The sequence below is a fragment of the Enhydra lutris genome, unplaced genomic scaffold (genome assembly GCF_002288905.1).
Source record: "Enhydra lutris kenyoni isolate GAN:26980312 unplaced genomic scaffold, ASM228890v2 scaffoldscaffold14, whole genome shotgun sequence".
Classification (NCBI taxonomy): Eukaryota; Metazoa; Chordata; class Mammalia; order Carnivora; family Mustelidae; genus Enhydra; species Enhydra lutris.
In genome coordinates this window covers 29,531,414-29,551,750 of record NW_019154098.1, presented here as the reverse complement: position 1 = coordinate 29,551,750, position 20,337 = coordinate 29,531,414, and the positions used below count along the sequence as shown (strand labels likewise).

The following is a 20,337-nucleotide window of genomic DNA, read 5'->3' as shown; positions in this document are numbered from 1 at the left end:
TGGATTTATTAATTTATATGATACAGATAGCTATCAGTGAAAACAAACAGAATCTTGATCCAGGATGGGTACCTCAAGATTAGGATATAAAGCCCTAATATGCAACACACATATGGTTTGTTTAAGAGGTGTTAGGCGCTATGGTTCATAACAGTGGGCAGTAAGAAGAACAATATATAACATGCATATGCTGTTGGGGATAAGAATGAAAGGCTATTAATCTTGAGAAAAACTAGATAAAATCAATGATTGAATCCATACAATGCTGGTCAGGTTTTTTAGTTAGAAAGATACAATTGTTAAACATAACCTTCTCGGAAATTGCTTCCTGAAAAATAATGTATTATTGTTAATTCTAAATTAACTGCTGATCTTGCTTTTAAACCTAGTAAAAGAAATTTTTATAACAAATTTTAACACGTTTCTTAGTTATAAAACTTAATAATTCAAATGTGTAATATAAGTACACTTTAACCAAACTATATATTGACTGTTTTGTAGAATTCCAGAATTCGTATCATGGAATTTTTAAATTTCTTACTAGTTCTGGAAACAACCTCTGATTGTAACTGTTTTCCAGTGGGAAAATATCATCAACGTTATAATAATATTCTTTACAACAATTTGCATTGGGGTGGTTTCTGGAAGGTATAATGATGAAAAGTAGAGCCTGCCTCTCCTCCAAAGCACTTTTTTTTAAAAATCTCTTTCAGTTTAACATAACCTTCACTCTTGCAGACATGCCATCCCTGATCCCAGCCCAGGGTATTAACCTCATTGACACATCCTTACCAGTTCAGAGACTACCCTTACATCCTTCTCTTCACAAAATCTAACAACCCTATCCTCTCACCGCCTTCCCCCATTGCAGTAGCACCATATGTAAGGATCTTTAAAAGGGCAAGGGATGAGTTTCTTTTCACTTTCTACCATGTGAAATTTTTTTTTCTTTCAAGATTTATTTATTTGAGAGATAGAGCAAGAGAGAGTGCAAGGCAGGAGAGGGGCAAAGAGAGGGAGAGAGAGAATCTCAAGCAGATTCCCCACTAGGCAAAGGGCATGAAGTGGGGCTTAGTCTCCCCCTGAGATCATCTCCTGAGCCAAAATCAAGAGTCTGATGCTTAATCCATTGAGCCACCAGGCACCCTTCTACCATGTGAAATCTTATAAGGAAATTAAATAATTTACATTTTAGCTAAAATTTGGGTATCACAATGAGGATTTAGTGGGAGAAAAGGTGACTCAGACTGTAGATGAAAAGGAAGTTTTCTTTAATGGAGAAAAAGAAAAGCTGTACGTATAGTCATAGGTGTTGTGTGTTCTACCAATTGTACTTATTAGCTTGCCTACTTAGTGAAATTGTAAATTCTCTAATTTGCGTTCTGTCATCCCAAAACATGTAGTATAAGGAGATGGTCATTAAGTATGTAAAGGTAATCCTTAGTGGAACTATTTCTCTTCTCTTTTCAGCTTATGGTCCAATGATTCTTTCTGGCAATCATCTCGAGAAAATAATTACAGTATACCTCACCCAGGAGCAAATGTGGTTATTCCTGAAGGTAAGAACATAAACATAAACAAAATGCCTGTGTTTGTGACATTAGGACAGATAGCACAGAGTTAGAATTCCACCTCTATGCCACACCCCTTGAGAGAGCAAATGTGAAGAGATGGATTCTAGTAGTGTGTTGTGGATACCAGACCTAGCCTTCTGGGTTTTACATGGATTTTTTTTTTTTTTCCTAAAAATTTTATTTATTTACTTGAGAGAGAGAGAGAGAGCGCATGAGAGGGGAGAGGGTCAGAGGGAGAAGCAGACTCCCTGCTCAGCAGGGACTCAATCCCGGGACTCTAGGATCATGACCTGAGCTGAAGGCAGTCACTTAACCAACTGAGCCACCCAGGCACCCCTGGGTTTTATGTGGATTTAAACGTGAATATTAAGGATAATAGATTTTCTGGAAGAGTCAAGAATAAGTCATTGTGTGGAAAAGGGGTTATAAACTTTGAAATCAAGACTCACTGGTAAGGGTGTCAGTGTTTTTATCTATAAGCTATATTATGAATTATATTTCTTATATTAAAGTATTGTTTTATAGGAACATGGGTTGTAGCAGATGCAGATATTCCACCAATGGAAAGTCTCGTTATTTGGGGAGTTCTGGAACTGGAAGATAAACAGAATGTGGGAGCTGCAGAGTCTTCTTACAGAAAAGTTGTTCTGAATGCTACCTACATATCACTTCAGGTAAGAGGGAGAGTCTTATAGTTTATACCTTTATTAGTCAAATTCTAAGATGTTGGCGATTTCCTGAAAAAAATTATAAGAAAGCATATTCAGGGGTGCCTGGGTGGCTCAGTGGGTTAAGCCTCTGCATTCGGCTCGGGTCACAATCTCAGAGTCCTGGCATCGAGTCCTGCATCAGGCTCTCTGCTCCGCAGGGAGCCTGCTTCCCTCTCTCTCTGCCCGTGTCTCTGCCTACTTGTGATCTCTCTCTGTCAAATAAATAAATAAAATCTAAAAAAAAAAGAAAGCATATTCAATCGATATGAATAAAAAACCCAATTGGCTCTAACCTATGAGACACAAGCCTCATTAAGTCCAACATATTTCCACTCTCCTTTCAACTGGTGGCTACATATTCCTTAGGGAGTAATTATGCTAATCCTTACTGTGAAGTTTGCCCATTTTTAATCCTATGTAGAATATTTGTATTACTATTAGGTAAACCTAAACCCACAACTTGATCTAACTACCAGAGAATCCCCACAAGTTCTGGAAAAAAGTAAAAGATTTTAAGTCTTTTCCTTTTCTTAGAAAATAATGTTTCTTAAATGAATGGATGTAGATGGAATTATGAAAACAGGAGAAGACTCCCCAAAATATTTCAATTGTTTGGAACAATCACCTCATTCTCTCATAAACCTCAGATAGTCTTGAACAAATAACAGTATAATTGGTTGAGTTGTTCTGTCAGTCTTTTATTATTGTTAATTAAAAAGAATGGCCTAACCAAAAGCTATGAAGTGCTGTTAAAAGTAAAAGTGTATAGGGGTGCCTGGGTGGTTCAGTCAGTTAAGGGTCTACCTTCTGCTCAGGTCGTGATTCCAGGATCCTGGGATTGGGCTCCTGGCTCATCGGGGAGTCTGCTTTTCCCTCTTCCTTTGCCCCTCCCCCAGCTCATGCTCACTCTCGTTGCTCTCTAACTCAATTTTTTTAAAAAAGTGAAAGTGGGCATCTGGGTGGCTCAGTTGGTTAAGCAACTGCCTTTGGCTCAGGTCATGATCCTGGAGTCCTGGGATTGAGTCCCCCATCGGGCTCCCTGCTCAGCAGGAAGTCGCTTCTCCCTCTGACCCTCTCCCCTTCTCGTGCTCTCTCTCTCACTCTCTTTCTCTCATAAATAAATAAACTCTTTTTTTTTTTAAGTGTGTAGTAGCTTTTCTTTGATAAAAATAGGGCCTTACTGGGACACCTGAGTGGCTCAGTGGGTTAAGCCTCTGCCTTCGGCTCAGGTTGTGATCTCAGGGTCCTGGGATCAAGCCCCGCATTGGGCTCTTTGCTCAGCAGGGAGCCTGCTTCCCCCTCTCTGTCTGCCTGCTGTTCTGCCTACTTGTGATCTCTGTCTCTCTGTCCAATAAATAAAATCTTAATTAAAAAATAGGGCTTTACTGCTTTAAAAATATGCAATATCTTGGTATTTAGATGTATAAGCTTTGAGGTAAATTAAAGTGTCAACTGAGTCCTTAAGCCTCACTGTCAGTTGGGAATTTGGGTAAGATATTTAACCACTTTGAGCACCAGTTTTCCCACCTATCAAATGAGAATAATAATACCAATTCATGGATTTAATATAAAGGTCAAATGATATAATAGACATAAAGCCTTACACATTATGGCTGGCATGGAATCAGCAAGCATTTAGTAATAGCTGTTATTATTAACAATGAGGACCCTTACTTGGCCATAGCATGGATGTAAGTGTGAAGAATGTATTTCATATATGTCGCATGGTGCAAAATAAAACGTGATCTGTCCAAATGATATGAGTTTTGGTGTAAGCAGGTCTCAGTTTTAGGTACCGCACTGACCATAAGTACCTACTGAAACTGACCTTGGAAAAGTCATTTAAGCTGCCCATCCCAAAGTGACAGAGTTAAATCAAGGTCACTTTCACATAGAATACTGTTCTTTGTATAACAGATTTGTTTTCACTAGAGGCTGCCAGTATCTTCCTAATTCCTTTTTTGTGGGTGAAATTCTTTTCTGCTCAATTTTTAAGTATTAACAATTTTCTGCTTCAATGCAGGGAGGTAGATTGATTGCTGGCTGGGAAGATAACCCTTTTAAAGGAGAATTACAGATTGTTCTTAGAGGAAATCATTCTACTCCAGAGTGGACTCTTCCAGAAGGACCAAATCAAGGATCAAAGGTCTTAGGTGTGTATTTCCAGATACTAAAAGTATCATATCGGTCTTGAAAATCTATTTTAAAACATATAGCACTAAGGGGCGCCTGGGTGGCTCAGTGGGTTAAGCCTCTGCCTTCGGCTCAGGTCATGATCTCAGGGTCCTGGGATCGAGTCCCGCATCGGGCTCTCTGCTCAGTGGAGAGCTTGCTTCCTCCTCTCTCTCTGCCTGCCTCTCTGCCTACCTATGATCTCTCTCTCTGTCAAATAAATAAAAAATAAAAATTAAAAAAAAAACATATAGCACTAAAATACTTGTTATCAGTTCAAGATCAGTTCAGGATGTTATGCTATCAGAAACTTTTACAGACATTTATTTACACTAAAGGGTTATAAAAATAAATTTAAAAATTTTAATTAAAACATCTTACCCTAAAATAGTTATAGCTGTGTGTATTTGAAACTAAAATTCAATCCATTGCAAAACTAACATAAATCTCTCTATATGTGTATTATTTCTCCAATCTGGTTTTCTTTATAATTTTCCCTTTATATAAACAAGCATACTTCTTCATATTTTGGTGTCCTTTTCCTTAAAAGGTAACTTTTCTGTACATTAGTCCACTTACAGTATTAATAATCTGTGAATCAACTGACTCTACTATGAGTTACCTAATTGTAACTGAGGCTAAACTTTATATTTTCCAGTCGGATTTGTATGGCTGCACACATTCCTACCTAAGCCTGGAAAGTAAAGGAACTGAGAGGGTTTATTTGCTCATAATTAGTAACCACATTCATTAACACTGATGAATATTTATTGGAAAGATACATACAAGCATGTGCTACCGTTGCTTTCCCACACAGTTTCTAAAACAGCGACAGTCGGGAAAGAGGAACATAAAAAATAACATTAGATTGAATCAGTCCGCTCCCCACTGGTAAATGTCCCAAGACAAGACAAATTCAATCTTGAAAAATATTTGCTTTTGTGAGTGTATTTTTTTGTTTTTTTCAAAAGTAGCATTTCAAACAACACAAACAATATCAAGGAAAACTATTAAGAAAAAATATATGTCTTTCCGATTCTACCCTATCATGAGGAAACTAGTATAAATAGTTAGTAGTTTTTACGTGTCAAACTAAAGATATTGAGTTTTCTTACTCAGTTAACATATTATGGATATCTTTCCAGATCAATATTTATAGATAACCATCTTCCTTTTTTTTTGCGATCAACCACAGTATCTATTTTATTATTTTTTTTAATCTTTTTTTAAATTTATTTTCAGCATAACAGTATTCATTGTTTTTGTACCACACCCAGTACTCCATGCAATCCGTGCCCTCTCTAATACCCACCACCTGGTTCCCCCAACCTCCCAACCCCCTCCCCTTCAAACCCCTCAGATTGTTTTTCAGAGTCCATAGTCTCTCATGGTTCACCTCCCCTTCCAATTTCCCCCAACTCCCTTCTCCTCTCTAACTCCCCTTGTCCTCCATGCTATTTGTTATGCTCCACAAATAAGTGAAACCATATGATAATTGACTCTCTCTGCTTGACTTATTTCACTCAGCATAATCTCTTCCAGTCCCGTCCATGTTGCTACAAAAGTTGGGTATTCATCCTTTCTGATGGAGGCATAATACTCCATAGTGTATATGGACCACATCTTCCTTATCCATTTATCCGTTGAAGGGCATCTTGGTTCTTTCCACAGATTGGCGACCGTGGCCATTGCTGCTATAAACATTGGGGTACAGATGGCCCTTCTTTTCACGACATCTGTATCTTTGGGTGAAATACCCAGTAGTGCAATTGCAGGGTCATAGGGAAGCTCTATTTTTAATTTCTTGAGGAACCGCCACACTGTTATCCAAAGTGGCTGCACCAACTTGCATTCCCACCAACAGTGTAAGAGGGTTCCCCTTTCTCCACATCCCCTCCAACACATCAACACCATCTTCCTTTTTAAAGTATATTATCCTACTGTATTAGTATAATTTATTCCATCACCCTCTTATCGAAGTACACTAGAATTTTTCCAATATTTTCAAATATTACCATAGTAGGTATCCTTATTCACCATATCCTTGTGCGCTGGCTATAATTCTATTGACCAGATTCCTAGAAGTGGGCCAGAGGGTCAAAGTCTTCTTGTATAGCCCTGAACAAATAATCCAAATTCATTCCATTCATTCTAAAATATCCAATCACTTTTTAAAATATATCAATGTACTGTTTCATTTTATACTAGCACCTCTCTCAGTACTATGTGGTAAATAAATAGAAGTTTTTCTCCTTCAGGGGTATTTGGCGAGCTGGATCTTCATGGAATTCCACGTTCAATATATAAAACTAAGCTCTCAGAAACTGCAGAGGCAGGTTCCAAAGTCCTCTCTCTAAAGGATGCTGTGGATTGGCAGGTACAGGAAATAGTATGTGGTGGGAACTGAAAACACATAGTGGGTCAACTTAAAAAGGTTTCTTTCTTAATCTCACGGACATTTACTTTCTCGTAGGATTCATCAGATGAGAAATGTATATTTTGTCTTAGCTTATACTCTAAAGCTTACCTCATAGCAGGTGCTTAAAAATTGGGATCTTTAAAAGGCCTTCAGAATATATAAAGATATTATTTATATATTAATTATGAAAGGAAAATATGAAAGTTTTTGAGTAAAAAAAGTTTTTTATGTGTGTCTTTCCCACATTTCAGGAATACCAAGCAATAGTTAATTGTATAAAAAGAAAAAGTCTGGGGAAATTTTTTAAGTCTTAAGAATATTGTGCTGACCAGTTTTTAATAAAAATATGAATATATTTTCTTTGATCTATTTAATGTTTAAAAAATATATTACCTATGACTTTATTTAATGACTGAATTAAATTTGAGGAAATGTTGAGATAAATCAAAATTTAGAATCCTTAATATCAAACTCAAGCATATTTATTTTTAGAGACTTCAATGTATAGTTTCTTCTGATAATACCATGTTGCTAATAAGATATGAATTAAATTAGAATTTTTTAACTGTTATTATTAAGAAATAGAAACCTATTTTAAAAATTATTCTTGAATTTGGCACTTGAATTTTTCTAAGGAGGGAGAAGAGATTGTGATAACAACCACAAGCTATGATTTCCACCAGACAGAAACTAGAAGTATCATTAAAATCCTGCATGACCAGAAAATTCTCATTCTCAATGATACCCTTTCCTACACTCACTTTGGTAAGTGGCTGTTTTTTAACTAAATAGATTTGTAATTAAAATGTCTTGAAATACCCACATTTTTAGTGCTCTCCTTTGTAATGATTCAGCAAATATTCAGCAAAGACTACTGTATAATATCCCATGGGACAAGAATAGCACTTTCTGTCTTAAACAATCTTCTAGGTGATTTTTTAAAAGATTTATTTATTTATTTATTTACTTATTTGAGAGAGTGTGAGCACTGGTGGTGGGGTGGGGTTGGGTGGAGGGGCAGAGGGAGAGGGGCAGAGAGACTCAAAGAATCTTAAGCAGACTATCTGCTGAGTGGGGAGCCCCACACAAGGGCTTGATCTCAGGACCCTGAGATCATGACCTCAGCCAAAATCAAGAATCAGACACTTAAATGACTGAGCCACCCAGGTACTTATGCACACTGAATTTTGAGAGCCTTTGACTCAAGAGCATCTTTGTCCTAAATTAAAAAGTATCATGGGGTTATTATAAGATTGCTGATTATAATTTTTTGGTGTAAATAGAAGAAATGCTTTTGATTGCATTTCATGTTATAAATTAAAAAGTATCATGGAGGGATCTAAGATGGCAATGTAGTAGGAGGATCCTAGACTCATCTCGTCCCTCAAACACAACTAGATAACTATCAAGTCATTCTAAATACTCAAGAAATCATTCTGAAGTCTAACTGAAGAAATTTCACAGATAGAAGGAAAGAAGAGGCCATGTTGAGGAAGGTAGTAAGTGCAGAGATTTGGTTTGGGGGAGAAACAGATCACAGGTTTTGCATAGGGGAGGAAACCCTGGTAGCACAGAAAGGCAAGAGAGAGCATAGTACACAGGGGCAAGTATAAGATGAACACTTCCCCAAAACCATTGGCTAGGAAAACAGGGGCTGATTTTCATGAAGTTTTGCTACCAGTGGGTCTTGAAGACTGGAGTTTCAAAGGTTGGGGGATTGGCTGGGATGGAGCCCTGAGGGTATTGCTCTGTTTCTGAAGAGAAGGCAAGCAGACAAACAAGTGGGGTGATGGGGCAGAGATAGCAGGATCTGAAGAATGCGTAAAACACAGAGACTGTTCCCTCCTCTTGGAGCATTTCTGTAAGAGGTAGCTTTCAAGGAGATTTCTCTCCATGGACAAAAGAGCAGCAGGTGCCATTTCCCTCCCCTGCCCCTCAACATAGGTTCAGAGACACGTGTGGAATACAGCTCAGCCCAACACCCACTGCCTAGACTGCCTGCTCCAAGTCCCACAGCCCTGTGCTCTGGCATGACTACCCTTCTCAGTAAAGCCTGCCTCAATGCCAGCATAATGAGACCCTTCCCCAGAAAGCCAGCACAGCCCCTTGTCCACACCACCTCCACAAAGCTTGGAGTTTTAAAAAGTCAGCAATCTTGGCTGAGATAGAGCCTGGAGGACATTGCACGGCTCCTGGAGAGAAGGCAAGCATACAACCGATGGGGGGAGACATTGTGTAACCAATGATCTGAAAAACACCTAGGACATACAGTGCAGAGATTATTTGTTCTTCTGGGAGTGCTTTCTTGTGATTCAGCATGCACAGTGACTCCTCTTTGGAGATAAAGGAGCTCCCTGGCACCACTTCCTACTCCCACCCCTCAGCATAAATGCAGAGCCAACTGGAGTAAAAAGCACAGCACTGGCACTGGCTGTCTACCCTGCTTACACCAAGTCTCATACCCCTGCACTCTGCCAGTATGGCCCTTCGTGATCAAGTGTGCCTCACTCCCAATACAATAGGCCACTTCCACAGATGACCATCAGAAACCCCTGCCCATACCATGTCTCCTAACCAGAGAGTTCTGCAAGGTTTCAGTTCTAGTGGAAGTAGCATCAGGTCTTACTTAATAAGCAGACCACAGAGCATACCCAGTTAAAACTCGCCATACCCTAGCCAAGGACCAAACACGACCTGCTGTAGGCAAGGAGAAACTCTGCAGATTACTGGCCTAAAGGATAGAGCAGTCAAAACACAACAGCAGAGTATACACAGGACACACTAGAGACACTGCTTTAAGTGCCAGGGCCTGGACACTAGATGACATCTTCTTTATTAAGCCATTATTCCAAGGAGCAGGACACATAACAGGCTTTTTTAACACAGAGAAGAAGACAAAGATGTAGGCAAAATGGCAAGATGGAGGAATTCATCCCACAAGAAAGAATAAGATAAGATCATGGCCAGAGATCTAAGGGAAACATGTAAGTGATGTGCTTGATGGAGAATTTAAAGCAACAATCATAAGGATATTTGCTGTACTTGAGAAAAGAATGGACAATGTCATGAGGCCCTTAAAAGATAAAATAGTAAAAAAGATAAGTTAAAAAATGGTCAGAAATGAAAAATGGAATAACTGAGATTCAAAACAGACTGGATACAGTGAACACAAGGATGGAAGCAGAGGAAAAAATAAATAATATAGAAGATAGAATAATGGGAAAAAATGAAGCTGAACAAAAGAGAGAAAGAAGAATTGTAGATCATGAGAATAGACTTAGGAAACTCAGTGACTCCGTCAAATTCACTAATATTTGTATCATGAGAGTCCCAGAAGAAAGAGAGAAAAGGGGGCAGAAAATTTATTTAGAGAAATCATAGCAGAAAACTTCCCTAATCTGGAGAAGGAAACAGATATCCAGATCCAGGAGGCACAGAGAACTCCCATCAAAATCAACAAAAGTAGGCCAATACCGATACATATTGTAGTTAAATGTGCAAAATATAGTGATAAAGAAAAAAAATTCTAAAAGCAGGAAGACAAAAGAAGTCCCTAACTTCCAAGGGAGGACCCATTAAACTAGCTGCAGATCTCTCAGCAGAAATTTAGCAAGCCAGAGAGAAAAGCATGATATATTCAATGTGCTGAATGAGGAAAATCTGCAGCCAAGCATACTCTATCCAGCAAGGCTGTCATCCAAAGAGATGGAGAGATAGAGTTTCCCAGACAAACAAAGGAGTTTGTGACCACTAAACCAGACGTGTAAGAAATAGTAAAGGGAACTCTTTGAGTGGAAAGCGAAGACCAAAATTGATAAAGACAAGAAAGGAATGTAAAAATCTCCAGAAACAATGACAAAACAGGTAATGAAATGGCACTAAATACATATATACCAACAATTACCCTGAATATAAATGTATTAAACACTCCAATCAAAAGACATAGGTTGTCAAAATGAACAAAAAAATAAGACCCATCTATATGCTGTCTGCAAAGTCTCATTTTAGACCTAAAGAAACCTGCAGATTGAAAGTGGGGGGATGGAGAAATATTTATCATGCAAATGGATGTCAAAAGAAAGCTGGAGTAGTGGTACTTATATAGACAAACCAGCATTTTTTTTTTAAAGATTTTTTATTTATTTATTTGACAGACAGAGATCACAAGTAGGCAGAGAGGCAGGCAGAGAGAGAGGGGGAAGCAGGCTTCCCGCTGAGCATAGAGCCTGATGCAGGACTTGATCCTAGGACCCTGGGACCATGACCCGAGCCAAAGGCAGTAGCTTAACCCATTGAGCCACCCAGGTGCCCCATAGAAAAACTAGCTTTTTAAAAGAAAGACTGTAACAAGAGATGAAGAAGGGCACTATATCATAATAAAAGAGACTATCCAACAAGAAGATCTAACAACTGTAAATACTTATGCCCTGAACATGGGAGCACACAGATATATAAAACAATTAATAACAAACATGAAGGAACTCATTGATAATAATACAAGAATAGTAGGGGACTTTAACACCCACTTATAGCAACAGATTATCTAAGCAGAAAATCAATAAGGAAACAATGGCTTTGAATGACACACTGGGTCAGATGGACTAAACAGACATATTCAGAGCATTTCATCCTAAACCAGCAGAATATACACTCTTTTCAAGTGCACATCGGACATTCACCAGAATAGATCACATACTAAGTCACAAATCAGGCCTCAACAAGTACAAAAAGATTGAGATCATATCATGCATATTTTCTGACCACAACACTAAGAAACTTGAAGTCTGCAACAAGAAAAAATTTGGAAAGGCCACAAATACATGGAGGTTAACCAACATGCTACCAAACAATGAATAGGTGAACCAGGAAATCAAAGAAGAAATTAAAAAATACATAGAAACAAATAAAAATGAAAGTAAAATGGTCCAAAACCTTTAGAATACAGCAAAAGTAGCCATAAGAAGGAAGTATATAGCAATACAGGCCTATGTCAAGGAACAAGAAAAATCTCAAACAATCTAGACTTATACCTAACAGAGATTGAGAAAGAACAAGAAACAAAGTGTAAACCCAGGAGAAGTAGGGAAATAATAAAGATTAGAGCAGAAATAGATGATGTAGAAACTTAAAAAACAATAGAACAGATCAGTGAAACCAGGAGCTGGTGCTTTGAAAAAATTAATATAAATTATAAACTCCTAGCCAGACTTATCAAAAGGAAATGAGAACGAGCTGAAATAAAGTCACAAATGAGAGAGAAGAAATAACAACCAACACTACAGAAATACCAACAATTTTAAGAGAATATTATGAAAAACTATGCCAACAAATTGGACAACCTAGAAGAAAAGGGTGAATTACTAGAAACTTGTAAGCTTCCAAAGTTGAAACAGGAAGAAATAGAAAATTTGAGTAGGCCAATAACGAGCAAAGAAATTGAATCAGTAAACACAAATCTCCCAATAAACAAACATTAAGGATGGCACTTGATATAATGAGCACTGGGTGTTATATGCAACTGATGAATCACTAAATTATCTCTGAAATGAATAACACAGTATATGTTAATTAAATTTAATTAATTAACAAAAATTTTAAAAAATAGTACCTTCAAAAAATGGTATTTGGAAAACTGGACAGCAACATGCAAAAAATGAAACTGGACCACTTTATTACACTGTACACAAAAATAAAATCAAAATGGATGGGTGCCTGGGTGGCTTAGTTGACTGAGCATCTGACTTTTGATTTCAGATGAGGTCATAATCTCAGGGTCATGAGCTTGAGCCTCCATGCTTAGTGGGGAATCTGCTTCTTTTTCTCTCTTCCTCTCCCTCTGCCCCCCCCAAATAAATAAATCTTTAAAAACAAGCCCCAAATCAGTGAAGGACCTAAATGTGAGACAGGAAACCATTAAAATCCTAGAGAATACAGGAAACAATCTCTTTGACATAAGTCATGGCAACTTCTTACTAGACATGTTTCTAGAGGCAAGTAAAGAAAAGCAAAAATGAACTATTGGGACTTCATCAAGTTAAAAACCTTCTGCACAGTGAAGGAAACAATCAACAAAAGTGAAAGGCAACCTTTGGAATGAGAGGAGATATTTGCAAATGACATTTCTTTTTTTCTTTTTTTTTTTTGAAAATGACATTTCTGATAAAGGGTTAGTATTCAAAATCTATAAAGAATTTATCAAACTTAACACCCGAAGAAGACATACAAATGGCCAACAGACACATGAAAAGAAAACACCCTTCGTCATCAGAGAAATACAAATCAAAACTACAATGAGATATCACCTCACGCTTGTCAGAGTGGCTAAAATTAACAACGCAGCAAACAACAGGTGTTGGTGAGGATGTGGAGAAAAGGGATCAGCCACTCTGGAAACAGTATGGAGGTTCCTCAAAATGTTAAAAATAGAACTACCCTATGATCCAGCAATTGCTCTACTAGGTGTTTACCCAAAAGATACAAAAATAATAATTAAAAGGGACACAAGCTCCTCAGTGTTTATAGCTATATTACCAACAATAGCCAGATTATGGAAAAAGCCCAAGTGTGTCAATCAGCTAACGAGTGGATAAGGAAGAGGTGGAATAAACACACACACACACACACACACACATGCACACACACACACACATGCACACACACAGTGGATTATTACTCAGCCATCAAAAAGAATGAAATCTTGCCATTTGCAATGATATGGATGGAGCTAGAGATACATATTGAGCTAAGTGAAATAAGTCAATCAGAGAAAGACAGATACCATATGATTTCACTCATTCATGGAATTTAAGAAACAAAACAAATGAACTTGGTGGGGGGAGAAGGCATGAAAACCCAAAAAAAAGAGTCTTAACTAGAGAGAACAATCTGATGGTTACCAGAGGGGAGGTGGGCGTGGGGATGGCTTTAATGGGGGACTGGAATTAAGGAGGGCACTTGTGAAAAGCACTGGGTGTTGTATATAAGTGTTGAATCACTAAATTCTGCACCCCAAACCAATATTATACTGCATGTTTACTAACTGAAATCTAAATAAAAACTTAGAAAGAAAAAAAAATAAAAACAAAAGATATCATAATTTCTTTTTTTTTTTTTAAAGATTTTATTTATTTATTTGTCAGAGAGAGAGAGGGAGAGAGAGCAAGCACAGGCAGACAGAATGGCAGGCAGAGGCAGAGGGAGAAGCAGGCTCCCTGATGAGCAAGGAGCCCGATGTGGGACTCGATCCCAGGACGCTGGGATCATGACCTGAGCCGAAGGCAGCGGCTTAACCAACTGAGCCACCCAGGCGTCCCAAGATATCATAATTTCATTTGGCTACCTGTGTATGTTTAAGCATGCAAATCTAATTCATGAATATTAGCCAAACTGTGGAAAGAACCAAGATGACCTTCAACGGTCGAATGGATAAGGAAGATGTGGTCCATATACACTATGGAGTATTATGCCTCCATCAGAAAGGATGAATACCCAACTTTTGTAGCAACATGGACGGGACTGGAAGAGATTATGTTGAGTGAAATAAATCAAGCAGAGAGAGTCAATTATCATATGGTTTCACTTATTTGTGGAGCATAACAAATAACACAGAGGACATGGGGCGATGGAGAGGAGAAGGGAGTTGAGGGAAATTGGAAGGGGAGGTGAACCATGAGAGACTATGGACTCTGAAAAACAACCTGAGGGTTTTGAAGGGGTGGGTTTTGAAGGGGTGGGGGGTTTTGAAGGTATTAAGGAGGGCACGTATTGCATGGAGCACTGGGTGTGGTGCAAAAACAATGAATACTGTTACGCTGAAAAGATATAAAATAAATAAATAAATAATTAAAAACAAAAAGAAAATTCACACACACACAAAAGAAAGTTACACAGCCTGTGAATTACAAAGGAACTAATAAACTCAGGTGTTTTTCAGCATTGGTAGTAATCTGCCTGTCCTTCTGCTGCAGCTGAAAGATACCATGTTCCTGGAACAGATCAGAGCTATACATTAGCAGCTGATGTTGGGATACTGAGTAGGAACATCAAAATACTTGGTGAAGATTATCCAGATTGGTTCAAGGAATCTTTCGGCGCACGTGTCCTGGTCAGCTCATTCACTCAGAATATGATGACGTTTAAAGGTTGGTACAAATTTGGAATATAGCACGGTCTCTTCTGTGTTCAGTCTTTTCTTAAATTACACTTCTTTTTTACGATCACATGTGTTAAAAAAATTCAGTGAGTACATTTTGAAGATCATAGTGGCTTTATTCAGTGACTCATGCATCAGGCAGTATCCGATCTAGGAGATAAAAAGGAGCTCCAAAGAGTTGTGCAAAATGAAAGACTTTTATAGGCAGAAGAGAACAGGAACCTGGGAGGTATACTAGGCAAAAAAAGCAAACTGGTTATTGGAAGGTTACTTCCCTTTAGGGGTGGCAGGGGCTAATCAGGCACATTCCCTAACTAGTGCTGATCTGGGGATTCCTGATGGACTGGTTTAAGATTCCATTTCTGGGAGAGGAACTGTAAATTCAGTCTTGGTTTGGTAACTTGGGTTGAACATAATCAGCTCTCAATTTGGGCTGGTTTTCTTGTTTTTAACACAGAGTAATCTTCCTGGAGAGAGATTATGTAAGCTATCCAAAAGTTCCATTGCTCCAAAAGCAAATCTGTAATATTTTTCTACTCATTTTATCTTCACAGACAGTAAGAATTATCAAATTAACAATGACCTTAGGTGACAGCTAGCCCAGCCTCTCACCCAGACAGAAGTTATTTATAAAAAGCACGATAGGTCTGTTATTTTTGTTTGAGGGAAAATTTAAAACATATACAAAATTTTCAAACATAGAGAGATGTATAACGTATCCCAGTGTACCCGTCACTAGTTACCACGTGATCAACTTTGGTCAATCTTGTTTCAACTGTATTACCACCCCCCTCTTCAAGCCCCTGGGTTATTTTGAAACAACTGCATATATTTTTTTCTTGAAATATAATTGACATACAGCATTTGTGTAAGTTTAAGGTATACACTGTATTTATTTTGATACATTTGTATATCACAATACGATTACCACTGTAGTGTCAGCTAACATCTCTATCATGTCACATTATGTCTTTTTTGTGGCAGGAACAATTAAGATCTGGTTTCCTAGCAACTCTGAAGTTTATAATACAGTATTGTTGACTGTAACCACTCTGTTGTACATTAGATCTCCAAGTCTTATTTCTCCACCAGTTCCAAGTTTGTACACTTAAACAACATCTTTCTAATTCCAGCCCCCACCACCACTCTACCTCCTGGTAACCACCATTCTACTCTCTGCTTTTATGCATTTGGCCTTTTTAGATTCTACGTATAAGCATTATACAGTATTTGTCTTTTTCTGATTACCCCACTTAGCATAATGCCCTCAAGGTCCATCTGTGTTGTAGCAAATTGTTAGAGTTCTTTCTTTTTATGACTGAATAATATGCCATTGCTCATATATGCCTCATTTTAGAAATGCCCGATTACCATTGACAAATGAAAAGTGCCCCATCAGTGACCTTCAGAACATTTTCATGTTGATGCCTCTGCCTTTTGACTTAGGTTTCATCATCTTCTTCACTTTCTGATATGACAAATATATGGTTTTTGTTTTTCTGAGCCTGGAAATAAGTCATCCCTCCAAGTAATGCTGGTTCTTTTTATTGGAAGCTGGTGTTTAGATCCCACAGTCTGGGTACCAGGAGCCAGTCATTTATTCTTACTTGTAATGTTTTAGCAGGTCCTCATTCATAATTCTGTCTATTGTATTTTGCAACAGCTCTAATTTCAGAAAACCTTTATATTGAGCAATCAGCCATTCCGCTATAGCTTCTACCTATTTGTCAACAGGAGCTTAACTAATGATGGTAATAGTAATGATGATCATATGGTATTCCAGGCTCTGTACTAAGGATTTAACACATATTATCTCATTACCTCATAGTGCTCTGCAGAGATACTGTCCCCTTTTAAAGTTAGATAGATTATTAGAGGGATCAAATTGCTCTGACCTTGGATACTAATCCACTTCAGATCCCATGATGGACCTGTTCCTATGACAACCTTTCCTTGCTTCTGTAAATTGTTTAGTGATGTTAATGAACACCTACGGCTTTTGTAGGGCCAGATGCTCTGTAATAACCGTTTCTTCTCTGTCTCAATCTTAGTATTATGTTCTCCACCGTGTATCCAATTGCTGGCTCATGGATTTTGAGACAGGCTTTTCCCTTCTAGTACAAAGTAATTCTTCTCCAACACATTTTGTTAAATATCAGTTTTTCGAACGAGGAATATCCCCTACTGCTTTTTACCAGCCATGAATCTCTGTGCCTCCAGGACATTGTATGAGAATTCAATCACAAATTGCCTTTTAAGCACTTAGTACAGCCCTTGGCACAGAGTACTCTCTCATGGATTGTTCTTACTATTATTACCAATCTATGAAATTGCCTCTTGTCACCTCAGTAGTACTTATGACAAACTGATGAGCAGATACTTGGTAATGCATATTCTGGAAAGGATTATGTAAAGATAATGCCCTTCAAGTCTCTTTAGAACATCAAAACTCAACTGTCGGGTAAATTATATCTTGTGCTTTATGTCATGCTTCTCTAACAGGAACAGTATCACTACCAAAGGGAGGAAAACTGATTCTTGCAGAACAAAAAAAAATTATTTATTTAAGATTTTATTTATTTATTTGAGAGAGAGAAAGACAGTGAGCAAGGAAGAGAGAGAACATACAGGTGCATGAGAAAGGGGAGGGGCAGAAGGAAAGGGAGAAGCAGATTCCTAGTTGAGCAGGGAGCCCAAAGCAGGCTCCATCCCAGGACCTGATCCCAAGGCAGACACTCAACCAACTGGGCCACCCAGGTGTCCAGGACAGAAAAATTTATATGAGCAATAGTTTGTGGCCCTCCAAAGAGCCACCATACATTAACAGATACATAGTATAGCTGAGGTATTGAAATTCCATGGGGAGGGGAGGCTGTTGGGGAAAAAAGTCTAGAGAGACTGTTGTAGCGGACAGTGAAAAAAAGTTCAGAAACACTGCCTGATTTGGATTAAAGGAGCAAAGAAGAATGAATGAGATATCCATGAAAAACTTGAAAGCAAATTTGTGATTTGGAAAATTACAACTCGTGTAGATTTTCAAAAATTTTTATTGTGGTTCAAGAAAAAAAAATGTTGTCACTCTTCCCTCCCTACCCTGCCAGGAAATGCAAGGATAAGTAATGTGGAATTTTATCACAGTGGTCAAGAAGGCTTCAGGGATAGCACAGATCCAAGATACGCCATAACATTTCTTAACTTAGGACAGGTTTGTATGAATTTTTGCATATATTCAAAATAAAATATTTTGATTTTGACTTTATTTTCATTTAAATTTACTAAAAAGTCATATCTTAGAATTTCTTTTTTTTTAAGATTTTATTTATTTATTTGACAGACAAAGATCACAAGTAGGCAGAGAGGCAAACAGAGAGAGTGGAAGGGAAGCAGGCTCCCCACTGAGCAGGGACCCCCCCCCCCCGGATGCCAGGACCCTGGAACCATGACCTGAGCCAAAGGCAGAGGCTTTAACTCACTGAGCCACCCAGGTGCCCCAATATCTTAGAATTTCTAAGATGATGATCTAATAAAACTTTCTTTGGTACATTTTCCATCAACTTTTTTAGACTCATAGCAGCATCTGACTTACCCATTTCACACATTTATTTAAAATCAGCAAAAAACAAAACAAAACAAAAAAACAGAAAAAAGAGCACAGATGTAAAATAACTAAAGCTCTATGATATTATTTCATAACTCCACTTTATGTAAAAACTAAAACTCTATGATATTATTTCATAACTCCACTTTATTTTGCAGTGATCAAAACTATTTATAAATAGTTTCTATTGAACAAAGTTGAGTATTGCTTACATTTCTCAAACAAAAACCTTGTCTGTATATCCATGCTTCTGTCAAAAGTGGAAAAACAGATGTGCTTAGAAGGCTTGTGGTTGAAGAAAAATTGAGAGAGAACATGTTTTTTTATGGAAATAAAAAATAGTCTTGCCGGTTTGAGGTTACAACCCCAAACTTACTCATTGGTTGGTTCCTACAGACCTTTGAATTATAACCTCCTGCCTAGAGTATTAACTTTTATAATTAAAAAAATTCCCTGCTCATTATATAATAAACTATTCTGAAAAAAATTTTTAGCTCCTTAGTATTTTATAGATAATGATAGAAATACAAAGGCATAGAAAAGTACTTAAGAATTTTTATCTGCATTTAAATCTGCATTTTTGTTTTATTTAATCATAAATTGAAGATATATGGAAATTTCCCAGGATTAAAAGATCTACAAGGAAATCATATTTTTTCATGGAACATGAATTGAGTATTTTATTTTTTTATTAACATATAATGCATTATTTGCCGCAAGGGTACAGGTCTGTGAATCATCAGTTTTACACACTTTACACACACTTTACACAGTTTTTTACACAGTTTTACACACACTTTACACAGCACTCACCATAGCACATACCCTCCCCAATGTCCATAACCCATCCACCCTATCCCTCTCCCCACGCCAGCAGCCCTCAGTTTGTTTCCTGAGATTAAGAGTCTCTTATGGTTCGTCTCCCTCCCCAGTCCCATCTTGTTTCATTTTTTCCATCCCTTCCCTCCACACCCTGCTTCCATGCCTCTCAAATTCCTCATATCGGAGAGATCATATAATTGTCTTTCTCTGAGTATTTTATTTATCAAGATTTGTCTCTCGAAAATCACCTACTTCAAGTTTTTTCTTTAAATACATTTTAATTTTATTTTAAAATGTTCACTGAATCCTGATGTTTCATAGATTCAAGAACATGGCTCATCTTATATTCGAGGCTGTGCCTTTCACAATGGCTTTTCTCCAGCAATTGGTGTGTTTGGGACAGATGGATTGGACATAGAAGACAACATCATTCACTTTACAGTGGGGGAAGGTAGTATGATAATATTTTTGTCCAAATAATGTGCTTTCTGAGACAATCTTATCTGAAGACTCTAGAGCCATGCTGTCCAGTTGATTGTTTTCAAAGAACGGAAGTGGCCTCTATCTGTACTGATATGGTAATTACTAAACCCTATGTGGCCCCTGAGCACTTAAAATGTTGCTACTATGATTGAAGAACAAGAATTTTTAATTTTAATTGTACTTAATTTAATCATACTTACTTTACATTTAAGTTGTTACATGTGGCTGTGGATATCATACTGGACAGTACAACTCTAGAAGAATTATTTACCAGACCATGATCGTGTGTGAATTATCTAATCACCAGTAGTTTAAATTACTGTGACATTTTTACTATGACATTTAAAATACTCCTCACCTATCAATCAAAATAAAGAAAATCAAAATAACAAGTAAATGTTACTATT

The 20,337-nt window shown here is 37.6% G+C and overlaps 1 protein-coding gene across 1 annotated transcript in view; it reads left to right on the top strand.

Moving 5' to 3' along the window:
- The window catches only part of LOC111146633 (PKHD1 like 1), a 183,716-nt gene that overhangs the window by 103,107 nt on the left and 60,272 nt on the right, over positions 1 to 20,337 (top strand). The window contains exons 54-61 of the mRNA XM_022502266.1: positions 1,471 to 1,559; positions 2,100 to 2,248; positions 4,308 to 4,437; positions 6,715 to 6,833; positions 7,511 to 7,640; positions 14,843 to 15,016; positions 18,129 to 18,232; positions 19,769 to 19,898. Coding sequence (XP_022357974.1) covers positions 1,471 to 1,559; positions 2,100 to 2,248; positions 4,308 to 4,437; positions 6,715 to 6,833; positions 7,511 to 7,640; positions 14,843 to 15,016; positions 18,129 to 18,232; positions 19,769 to 19,898 — 1,025 coding nt within the window. The remainder of the gene's footprint in view (positions 1 to 1,470; positions 1,560 to 2,099; positions 2,249 to 4,307; positions 4,438 to 6,714; positions 6,834 to 7,510; positions 7,641 to 14,842; positions 15,017 to 18,128; positions 18,233 to 19,768; positions 19,899 to 20,337) is intronic.